The sequence below is a fragment of the Drosophila subobscura genome, chromosome A (assembly GCF_008121235.1).
Source record: "Drosophila subobscura isolate 14011-0131.10 chromosome A, UCBerk_Dsub_1.0, whole genome shotgun sequence".
In the NCBI taxonomy this organism is placed as follows: domain Eukaryota; kingdom Metazoa; phylum Arthropoda; class Insecta; order Diptera; family Drosophilidae; genus Drosophila; species Drosophila subobscura.
In genome coordinates this window covers 1,161,520-1,172,882 of record NC_048530.1, presented here as the reverse complement: position 1 = coordinate 1,172,882, position 11,363 = coordinate 1,161,520, and the positions used below count along the sequence as shown (strand labels likewise).

General features: G+C 45.9%; 2 protein-coding genes across 3 annotated transcripts; both read left to right on the top strand.

The window, feature by feature from the left end:
- The first annotated feature begins 241 nt into the window (after positions 1-241).
- LOC117898452 (apyrase) lies at positions 242-4,612 on the top strand. Of its 2 annotated transcripts, none has more exons than XM_034807863.1 (8): positions 242-470; positions 731-956; positions 1,829-2,026; positions 2,088-2,490; positions 3,690-3,847; positions 3,905-4,001; positions 4,070-4,427; positions 4,481-4,612. In XM_034807863.1, the coding sequence occupies exons 1-8, from the start codon at positions 331-333 to the stop codon at positions 4,578-4,580; spliced, it is 1,680 nt and encodes a 559-aa protein (XP_034663754.1). In that variant the 5' UTR covers positions 242-330; the 3' UTR covers positions 4,581-4,612. The 2 variants fall into 2 exon arrangements, with proteins under 2 accessions (XP_034663754.1, XP_034663764.1); XM_034807873.1 differs by lacking the exons at positions 3,690-3,847; positions 3,905-4,001; positions 4,070-4,427; positions 4,481-4,612 and adding exons at positions 2,600-2,757; positions 2,819-2,915; positions 2,982-3,336; positions 3,414-3,604 and having other exon boundaries at positions 250-470.
- Positions 4,613-6,496: 1,884 nt separating this feature from the next.
- Positions 6,497-10,928, top strand: LOC117898442 (heat shock protein 60A). Its single transcript, XM_034807851.1, has 3 exons — positions 6,497-6,625; positions 8,764-10,134; positions 10,199-10,928. Exons 2-3 carry the CDS (start codon positions 8,764-8,766, stop codon positions 10,547-10,549), a joined length of 1,722 nt encoding a protein of 573 aa, XP_034663742.1. The 5' UTR covers positions 6,497-6,625; the 3' UTR covers positions 10,550-10,928.
- The last annotated feature ends 435 nt before the right edge of the window (positions 10,929-11,363 follow it).

The window sequence follows — 11,363 nt, the reverse complement described above, 5'->3', positions numbered from 1 at the left end:
GCTATAGTTGCTCTAGTTTAGTTGTGTTTAGCTCTAATTTTCTTCGAATTTTCCTCTTTCCTGCATGCTCGCGACCGGTTCGGTTAATCGCGCCGCGCGTCATGCGGCAGCGCCCTCGGTCGGTCATTGCATATCAACGTCCAGACAAAGCGAGAAGGGAAGGTATTACTGATCGGGTATCTGCCATTTCAGTTCAGATAGCCCGAATCCCATTGAGTTTTTGCGGTCATTGAAGTGCTTGAAGCTTTGGCCATTCAGTTGCTTTTTTGACAGCACCTGGATCGGGCGGACGAATAATAATTTTGTTGCGGTTTTTCGTTGAAAGCACTTATGACCGAGATAAAGATGCAGTTCATGTTCACCCGGCTGATGCGATCAGTAATAATCCTGGCACTTACGATTCGAGTAATGGAGGCTGCAGAGAACAGATTCCCCCTTTCTATAATACATATAAACGACTTTCATGCCAGGTAAAGTATTACAGTGTTAAGAGAGTAATAAAATTTAATTAAATTTATGGCCCCGCATCGCGACTGCCATCGCTGAGGCAGCCGTAAACAACGGCAGTCCATGCCAGGAGCTTATCAAAAACATTTACCGCACTCATGTGAAAGCACGCTGATACCCATAGTGATTCTGATAACGATAATGCCATGACAAAGATAGCTGATCCGAGTCACCCAACACCAGCCCAGTCCGAGTGGATTCTAATCCCGATTCCCTTCTGCAGATTCGAGCCCACGGACACGAGTGGCGGGGTCTGCGACGGCGACGAGGAATGCATCGGCGGCTATGCCCGGACCGTGTACACTGTTAAGCGCCTTCTCGAGCAGCAGAAGGAGTTCAACCCGATCTACATAAATGCGGGCGATAGCTTTCAGGGTACGCTCTGGTACAACATTGGCCGCTGGAACGTCACCCAAGAGTTCCTCAATATGTTACCGGCGGACGCCATGGTGAGTTGGAGCGGAGCACATCCACTGCTAGGATCTGGCAATGGTTTGAATTGTCGAAAAATTCCGATTTTTTATATCCAATGCTCATTTGTATTCGTTTTTTGGTGGATGTGTGTTACCAATACCAAGATGTTAAATGAGAGACCAAAAAGCTTTTCTATGGCGGTTTTTGATATTACGCCCCGTAGACAGAGGGAGGTTCATTTCTTCATTCTGGCTACAATAATGATTCAATCGAATCTCAATTTGGTGACCTGATAGATATGGTCCCTACGTATTGACATATGTATTTATTTCTCTTATCTTATTTTCCCTTATCTTTAAAATTGTGGATACAAAAGATTTTCGACCTGTGTGGAGCGGAAAGGGGCGAGGCGAAAATTTGAAACGAACTTGATTCAGTGTGATATCACATGAGTCTTAACACAAGTCTAAGCTCTTATAGTCTCTAAAAACTAGGCGTCAAACAAGAGGGACAGACGAACGGCCTGACATATACTATACCGACTCGGCTATTGATGCTGATCAAGGATATATGTATGTATGTATATACTTTGTGGGGTCGGAAACGCTTCCTTCTGTGTATTACATTTTTCCGGGCATGATAACTGATGTGATATTAGGAAAGAATGCAGAAGACTACCGTCCCTTGGCGGTGGCCCCTTTGGGCTATGCCAAAAAAGTGCGCCTTTTACTTTAACTCTATTGTGGTTATGAAATGAGTTACAATGATTCAATACACTTTTACACGTGTCCTTTTCTATATATCAGCAAGCGCAGACGCAGGGTGCTTGTTAGTTTGGAATAAATGGGTCGAATGCATGGCGTTTTTCTGCTGTTGGCTAGTGTTATTAATGATGTTTTCATTTTAGACGCTAGGTAACCACGAGTTCGACAACGGGGTCGAGGGCGTTGTTCCCTTCCTAGAGACCATTGACACAAACATGCTAGTGGCCAACATGGACTGTGCACACGAGCCCACCATGGAGAGTTTGTACAACAGTTCTATGATCATAGAGCGGGGTGGTCGCAAGATTGGACTTATTGGCGTTATACTGGAGACCACATACGTAAGTAGTAGATCCACTTGTTATCTATTGGCGACCACGATTGATTTCTTCTTTCATATAGGACCTGGCCAACACAGGAAAATTGATTTTCCGAAACGAGAGCGACGCCATTCGCGAGGAGGCACAGCAGCTAAAGGCCCAGGGGGCCAACATAATTATCGTAATCTCGCATTGCGGCTTTGACGTAGACAAGGAGATCGCAGCCAACGCCGGTGACTGGATCGACGTAGTTGTCGGCTCCCACTCGCACACCTTTCTGTACACTGGCGACCCGCCAGGTCCACACAAACCAGCGGGCGACTATCCCACCGAAGTCATCCACAGCTCCGGACACCGCGTGCTCATCGTCCAGGCTTCGGCCTACGCCAGATACGTGGGCAATCTGACTGTCTACTTCGATGACAACGGCGACGTTCTGGATTTTGAGGGTGCCCCAATTTACATGGGAGCAGACGTCCCCGAAGGTGAGTATGGTGCTAAGGCTGGGGCTTTATAGCGAAATCGCGCTCCGCAAGAGCCCTGGACTGATCCTCGGCCAATTCTTCCGTGCGTTGTGCTTTGTGTTCGCCGTAGATGAGGCCGTTCTTGATGTTATTAAACCTTGGAAAGAGGTCATCGATAAGCAGGGTAAGGTCGTTATTGGCACCACCAAAGTAGATCTGACTAAGGACGACTGTGGTGCCGGCGAGTGCAACCTAGGTAGCTTTTTCTGCGATGCCATGGTGCATTCCGTAAGTTGAGCTCTCATCCCAGTGCCGTCTTTGCATTACACCTCGCTCTCATACCTTTTAGTTCATCGGACTCTCGCCCTTCGATCAGAAGGCCTGGACAAATGTCTCCGCAGGCCTAATGAACATTGGTGGTCTGCGTGTGAAGCTCCCCCGGGGCAGTAAGTACATTGCGATGGCATGTCCACTGATCGTCAGTTGACGTTGACTGCACTTCCTCCATACAGATCTCACCTACGCCCACATGGTCAGCATGTCCCCATTCGAGAACACGCTAGTGGCCTACAATCTTCCTGGTAGCAGGCTCGTCGCAGCCTTAGAGCATGCGGTGAGCAAGATCGACCTAGAGAACGGGGTGGCCAGCTCTTACATTAACCTACAGTTCTCGGGCATTAAAGTCAAGTACGACTACACCAAGCCTGTCTATTCGCGTGTCGTTTCCGTCTATGTTCGCTGCGCTGACTGCGAAACCCCCGTTTACGAGCCCCTAGATCCGTACAGGCTCTACCGACTTACCTCGCCGGACTTTCTTCAACAGGGCGGTGATGGCTACATCATGCTAGCAGAGGGCACAGACATCCAGTACGTCCGATCCTCTCCTCCCTGAATCCCTACCCAATTACACTGGTCCAATAAATTAATTTACTCTTTGACTCCAGGCGGGGCGTAACGGACGTGGATGCTTTGATCTCTTACACGGCCCACATAGACCCCATTTACGTAGGACTTGAGGGACGCATTACTGCGCTTAACTGATATTTTTCGAGCCCAGAATGAATTTGTAATTGTTTAACTTTTTCCAATACATTTGTTTTTGTCGTAAAAATTAAAAATCAAATTGTTCATTATTCTTGAAATTCTTAATACTTATTTCTTAATATTGAAACCACGTAACACAAGCAATATGATATGAAATAATTTGGCTTGATTTCAAGATTTAACGGTCTTGCAGTCCCTGCGGCCCTGGCAAGCCAAGCTGGAAGTCGCATCCAATAGAATTGTGGGACAGAGCCGAGTGTATCTTCAGCAAAAAGAGTGCTCGATGGGGGAATGCAACCTGGGCAATCTCTACACAGACGCCATGCTGCATGCAGTGAGTCGACCATTCGATATCGAGAATGCAGAAATTCACCATTGCAAGTATCGTTAGTTTCTTAGGGATGCAAACGCTTTCAGCACTAATTGGAGCAATGTGACCATTGCCTTAACAACGCAAGGAAACTTCCGGGTGCCCATTCCAGCTGGTAGTAAGTTTGAAGTTTTTTACACGAATAGCACCGACAATTTATTTGAGCCCACTTGAATCACCCAACAGACATAACATACAAGCAGCTGGTTGCCATGTGCCCGTGGGAAAATCGCTTGGTTTCCCTGACTCTACGAGGCCAGCATCTTTGGGATCTGTTGGAAGACAGTGTGGCGTCGATGAATGCCAGCTCGTCGGCGCCGAAGTCGTCCCGCTTCCTACAGGTGTCAGGAATCCGCGTAGACTACAACTTAACGGCTGCCTCTGGTCAGCGTGTCGTTAGTGTGCGCGCGCGATGCTCCAACTGCGAAGTTCCCGGTTACAGGCCCCTCAAACTAGCCAAGACGTATCGTATAGTGGTCATGGAATACCTGGCCAATGGCAAAAACGGGTTCAGCTTAATTAGCGACAATGCTGGGCATCTTGAGTAATGCATTTTCGCATACAAGTGTATTCTGAATGAAATATTTGTTTCCACAGGATGGGGCAGTTTGACTTGGATTCCCTGATAGACTACATGCTTGCAGTTGGACCTATCATAATAGGCATAGAGCAGAGAATCAATTTTGTGAATACTTGAGTCGCACGGGTTTAAAGTTTAAACATATGTATGTATGTAGTTTTAAAATGTTCATTAAATTGTGTTGATACCAAGTCCAGTCTGATGAGTTTCTTTCTTTCCTTCCAGCCGGAATACGTAACGTCCCACGCATGACTTCGCTTTATCGGAACAATCGTGTGGTCATTTTTCTTTCCACTTCGACTGCGTTTTTGCCTTCATTTTATTATGTTTGCAGGGAAAGACGGATGGAAAGAAAGCTATTGATCCAGATGAAGAATATATGTAAATAATCTTTATGGGGTCGGGGGTTCTTCTTCCTGTTACATTTATCGTCGAAAAATACAATATGCCCCATTTACTCTTCGAGTACCGAGTAAAAATGTAAGTCAAAGAGTGAAAACAATTTAATGTTTTTCTATAAATCGAGTCGATATCTTTAAATCTTTGAGTTAAATTAACGATATATTTATAAATCAAATTTGTATTGCGTTAAAATATGGCTGGCGGAACTGTTTTGATTGGTTTATTTAACATTTTCTGACCAGAATGTAGATCTTTTCAGAAATTATAGTCACCCCAGGAACAAAGTAAACAAAGCCAATCGACTTCCTGCTGCTAGTAAAATACATTGCATAGTTTAGCCTAGTACTCAGATCGAAAAACACGCTTGCTAGCAAACTGTGCAATATATTTTGCTTGCAGCAGAGTGTGACCAGAGGTGAAAACCGCATTCCGTACGGTTACACTTCACAGGCAGCTGTGTTGTTTTGTTTACCTTTTTGAAAATGTGTGAAAATTGAATAAAAGGTTAATAAAACAATGAATGCAAAATGGATCCATGCAGGAGATTGCTTTTAGTGGGATGGGCGGCTCTTGCATGATCGGGGGAGGACAATCGACGAAATAAGCGCTGACAAATTTGATTAAACCCATATCTGCAGGAAAGAATCCAGGACGGTCGTTGCCGTTGAGTATTATAAATCATATATGTAAATATGTGTTCATTTATGGAAACCCATGAAACGATACCCTTTGCATATTCCGCAGTTTGAAAATATGACAGAGAATTTGCATATGGCTGGGAATAACATCTGCAGACTTCTTTGATTGGTGGAGAGGCAAGGCCGTGCCAAGAAATATTTGTGCCCGTTGCTAAGTTGTAAAACGGTGCCTCCATGCAACCTTCCTATTCAAAATTGGATACTTTCGAGTCCAAATTGCCGCCATCGCCCCTTGGCACGACCCTGTGGAGCAGTACTTGGTTCCAAAAGGAAAACAACTTAAACATTTTGTTAACAGCCCAGTCGGGTCTGTGTCTTGGCAACATGAAGATACTGGCGTTCAAATAAGTTAAACAAATTCAAAATGCAAATAAATGCTATATATATATATATATATATATATATATATATATTTATATAACCAATAAAATTTGTTTCATTTTTTTTTGCCGTTTGATGGCTTTGATGGCTAAACGAGCTTAAGTCGTTTAGAATCACTGTGGTCATTTATCTTTCAACTTCAGCGGCATTGTTGCCTCCATTTGATTGAGACTTTACTATCTGTTTGCTGGGTACCCTCTCGGAATATAGAACAGATCTATGTATATTTGTCGAGCTGCTAGCAACATACCAACGAATACCACACAAATACTATCAATCTATCTATCATCCTATCGTCTGATTTTCTAGATTTAAAAGGCCAGTTAGTTTTTCGATCTGAGTACTTCCTGGCGTACAGCCGCTAGAGAGTAGTTTTTGCGTGACCACATTTCTTATCGGTTCTATACGAATATAATCCCAGATTTTTCTAGCGGCCCCTTCTTTTTATCTGAGTACTACTAGGTTTTAGCCAGCAAACGTGTTTTCGGGTCTGAGTATTTGGCTTTAATGCGGTCTAAAATTTTCCAATAGTATCGATACTATCGATAGTGGACTCTACCGATGGTGACCAATATCGATGTTTTCCCAACCAGAACGTGTCGGCACATTCGTAGCATTTGCGTCAAATAATTTGAATTGAATTTAGTCCTCTGTTTAAATACCTTGCTAATTCTATTAAAAGTAAGTAAAAATAAATAGCTTTAAGTGAATACGTCATTCGAGTGTTCTGGTGTATTTGCGCGCAGCTTTCGCTGAATTTTTATATATCTCTGAGCGTGTTGGCGCGAACCTGTTATATAATAGGGAACAATCTAGGCAAAGGCTCTGCAACTCATGTTTTTATGACTTCATTGGTACATTTTCGAAAATTGTGCCCCGTTTACCATAAAATATGAATGGTAATCCAAAATGCTGCTCCTTGCACATGTCGAACAAATTTTACACTGAAGAGAAATGTTCAAGAGCCGGGGCACATGGTTTTCCCCTAATCGCCGGTATATCAACACAATTTCACATATGTCAGCGAATTGCAAGTGGCCACTGGCAACTGGGGAGGCCGGGCAATGGCTTCGCCTCCTCTCATCTTATTTTAGTGTTTCGTAATAGGGTCCCTACTCGGTTTTCGTTGTATCTATTTTATAACATGGGTTACATAAACGATTTCTTCTGGAATGCTCGGTGATGTTTCTGTTAGTGTTGGCCTCGAACAATTGCTACGACGGCTTGCCTACAAATGCTGGCAGCCCGCACCCCTGAGAGAAATCAGCAATGAAATCAAATTTGTTGTTTTTATACCCGGTACTCGAAGAGTAAATAGGGTATATTGTATTTGTGCGAATAACGGTTGTATGTAACATAAAGTATATATATTCTTGATCAGCATCAATAGCCGAGTCGATTGAGCCATGTCTGTCCGTCCGTCCGTCCGTCCGTCTTGTTTGTCGGCTAGTTCTCAGAGACTATAAGAGCTAGAGCCACCAAATTTTGGCTCCAGACTGCTGTATGCTCACACTGAAACCAGTGTATTTCAAAAATTAACCCCGCTCCCTTCCTCCCCCGCAAAATGGCGAAAACCTTCCAAACCTACAATTTTGAAGATAAAAAAAAACTAAACGAGAAGGGACGTGTGAGACGCTTCTTACGCGTCACAACTTTTATACCCGGCATTCAGTACTACATCTGCACCTTATCGGTTATCATACATTTTTTCTTCATCTGTCCTCTACTCCAACAACACTACTCACGCCAACACGCTCCTTCTGCTCGCCACCCTCCCCTATAGCAACACACTGCAGAGTCAGGGCAGAAACGCGGCAGAGTGGCGGCAGAAGCAGAGACGTGTCAGAGGCAGAGGCCACAAACTGCGCGAAGCAGAGTGTGAATGAGAGAATGTATAAAAAACAAATATAAGCTGCGGGACAGGGTGGGTTTGGCCACTGCAAATTATTTTCTTCATTGTGGCTACAATAATGATCCAATCGGATCCCAATCCACACACCGTTTGTGTGTGAAGACGAACGCAAAACGGAACATTTCACTGTATTGGTATTGGTACGAATCACTGTAATACGCGTGTACGTGAGGGCAGCGCAGCAGCAGCGCCTTGTCCCGCACCCATGGGATAGGGCCGTGCCGAGCCCTGATGTACATATGTAGATGACAGAAGAAGAAAAAAATGTAAAATTTGTCAAATAACCGCTAAGGTGCAGATGTAGTACTGAGTGCCGGGTATAAAAGTTGCGTAAGAAGCGTCTCACACGTCCCTTACACGTTCACACGTTTTTACGCGTCACAACTTTTATACCCGGCACTCAGTACTACATCTGCACTTAAGCGGTTATTTGTCAAATTTTACATTTTTTTCTTCATCTGTCATCTACATTAACAACACCGCCACCCTCCCCTATAGACACACACTGCAGAGTCGTGGCAGAGCCAGCGGCCGGCGGTGCGTCAGTGCGGCCACTGCGCGAAGCAGAGTGTGAATAGGTCTGTGGTCTTGGTGGCTCTAGCTTTTATAGTCTCTGAGATCCAGGCGATCATAAGGACGGACAGACAGACGTGGCTCCGTCGACTCGGCTATTGATGCTGATCAAGAATATATATACTTTATGGGGTCGGAAACGTTTCCTTCTGTGCGTTACATACAACCGTTATTCCCCACAAATACAATATACCCTATTTACTCTTCGAGTACCGGGTATAAAGATATTAAATTCGCCACACAAAATTTGCGGGCACCACGTGCACGTGCTTGTGCTTGTTGTTGGTTTTTATTTGATTCTTGATTCTCATCATCCATTGATCTCTCTACATAGATGTTCCGCTTACCTGTTGCACTTGCACGAACCTCCATCAGCCGCCAGCTGGCGATGCGGGGCTACGCGAAGGACGTGAAGTTTGGCGCCGAGGTGCGCGCCATGATGCTACAGGGTGTAGATGTGTTGGCCGATGCGGTGGCCGTGACCATGGGACCGAAAGGTCGCAATGTAATCATCGAGCAGTCGTGGGGATCTCCCAAGATTACCAAAGACGGTGTAACTGTGGCCAAGTCCATCGAACTGAAGGACAAATTTCAGAACATTGGTGCTAAGCTAGTCCAGGATGTGGCCAACAACACGAACGAGGAGGCCGGCGACGGTACAACTACTGCCACAGTTCTAGCTAGAGCTATTGCCAAAGAGGGCTTTGAGAAGATATCCAAGGGCGCCAATCCCGTTGAGATTCGTCGCGGCGTAATGCTGGCGGTAGAAACCGTCAAGGATAACCTCAAGAGTATGTCGCGCCCTGTAAAGACTCCCGAAGAGATCGCCCAAGTTGCCACCATCTCAGCCAATGGCGACCAGGCCATTGGCAATTTGATCAGCGAGGCCATGAAGAGAGTCGGACGCGATGGTGTCATCACAGTCAAGGACGGCAAGACCCTCACAGATGAGCTGGAGGTGATTGAAGGCATGAAGTTCGACCGTGGCTACATCTCGCCCTACTTCATCAATTCTTCGAAGGGAGCCAAGGTTGAGTTTCAAGATGCTCTCCTGCTTCTTTCCGAGAAAAAGATCTCCTCGGTCCAGAGCATTATTCCTGCACTGGAGCTGGCGAACACGCAGCGCAAGCCCTTGGTGATCATTGCCGAAGACATCGACGGCGAAGCCTTGAGCACTCTGGTGGTGAATCGCCTGAAGATCGGCCTTCAGGTGGCCGCCGTCAAGGCCCCCGGCTTCGGGGACAACCGCAAGTCCACCCTAACAGATATGGCCATCGCCTCTGGTGGCATTGTCTTTGGCGATGATGCTGACCTCGTCAAGCTGGAGGATGTTAAGATCAGCGATCTCGGGCAGGTAGGGGAGGTGGTCATTACCAAGGACGACACATTGCTGCTGAAGGGCAAGGGTAAAAAGGAGGACGTCCAACGACGCGTTGATCAGCTCAAGGACCAAATTGGCGAGACCACCTCCGAATATGAGAAGGAGAAGCTTCAGGAACGCCTGGCTCGTCTAGCCTCCGGTGTTGCTCTGCTTCGCGTTGGCGGCTCCAGCGAGGTTGAGGTCAACGAGAAAAAAGACCGAGTACACGATGCCCTAAATGCCACTCGCGCAGCTGTCGAAGAAGGAATCGTTCCCGGTGGTGGCACCGCCCTGCTCCGCTGCATCGAGAAACTAGATAGTGTAGCCGTTCAGAATGCCGATCAGGTAATAGGATGCTTTTCAAACAATTAAGCTTCAATTGAGTTATATTATCATTAATCTTCTTCAGAGCCTTGGAGTGGACATCGTGCGCCGAGCCCTGCGCATGCCCTGCATGACTATTGCCAAGAATGCCGGCGTTGATGGAGCCATGGTCGTGGCAAAGGTAGAAACTCAGTCTGGAGATTATGGCTACGATGCCCTGAAGGGTGAATACGGCAACCTAATTGAGAAGGGAATCATTGACCCCACGAAGGTGGTGCGCACGGCCATCACGGATGCCTCCGGTGTTGCCTCTTTACTGACCACAGCCGAGGCAGTTGTGACTGAGATTCCCAAGGACGATGCTGCCCCAGGAATGCCCGGCATGGGTGGAATGGGTGGCATGGGAGGAATGGGCGGCATGGGTGGCATGATGTAAGCCTATATTTTGAGTCATGATGCAGGACGTCAGCAGAGAAAAAGCGAGCCGGGTCTAAAACTTTACCCCACCAGCAGTCGCAGCGAGCATCCCCATTATCCTTTACGCCTGTGAATCCAGCTATTCTCATTCACACACACATTCTCTTCCTTAATGGAATTTAGTTTTTCTTTGCATTTACCCTTTGGCAAACATAGGAGACACATCAAAAGGCTGGATGCTGGCTCGCCAAGATTTCGTTCGCTTCATTGTCGGCCGTCACCTCCATTGTGCTACACGTTTTTTTAACTATTCCTTAATTCTATTTTTTACATGTTATATATGTAAAGATACCGTTAGTTGTAAAATTTAAAATAAAGCAGAAGTTACATTGAGGAAATCCTAAGGGTTTAAAAGTGGCATGCAGATTTCTGGGTGTGCGTTTGGTGTGCTTATGACTTCACTAGCTGTCTATGCATTGTTGGAATTTTCGTGGCTTTCTTCCCGGCTGAGGTTCGCCGATATGTACATAACTACGAGGATAACTCTCCAAGGACAGGCAACCGAATCAATTCAGTGAAATCCGGCATATGCACTTTCATTTTTATACCCGGTACTCGAAGAGTAAATAGGGTATGTATATTGTATTTGTGCACAAAGTGAATGTATGTAACGCACAGAAGGAAACGTCTCCGACCCCATAAAGTATATATATTCTTGATCAGCATCAACAGCCGAGTCGATTGAGCCATGTCTGTCTGTCCGTCCGTCTTGTTGAGCGCCTGGATCTCAGAGACCATAAAAGCTAGAGCCACCAAATTTTGCATCCATACTT

What these genes read in the sequence shown, in the direction of transcription:
- LOC117898442 (XM_034807851.1), top strand. Translation starts at nt 8,764, where the DNA reads ATGTTCCGCTTACCTGTTGCACTTGCACGAACCTCCATCAGCCGCCAG. An exon ending in CCGTTCAGAATGCCGATCAG is followed by an intron (nt 10,135 to 10,198) that starts GTAATAGGATGC and finishes AATCTTCTTCAG; the next exon opens with AGCCTTGGAGTGGACATCGT.
- LOC117898452 (XM_034807863.1), top strand. Translation starts at nt 331, where the DNA reads ATGACCGAGATAAAGATGCAGTTCATGTTCACCCGGCTGATGCGATCA. An exon ending in TTATACTGGAGACCACATAC is followed by an intron (nt 2,027 to 2,087) that starts GTAAGTAGTAGA and finishes TCTTTCATATAG; the next exon opens with GACCTGGCCAACACAGGAAA. An exon ending in GGTGCCCATTCCAGCTGGTA is followed by an intron (nt 4,002 to 4,069) that starts GTAAGTTTGAAG and finishes ATCACCCAACAG; the next exon opens with ACATAACATACAAGCAGCTG.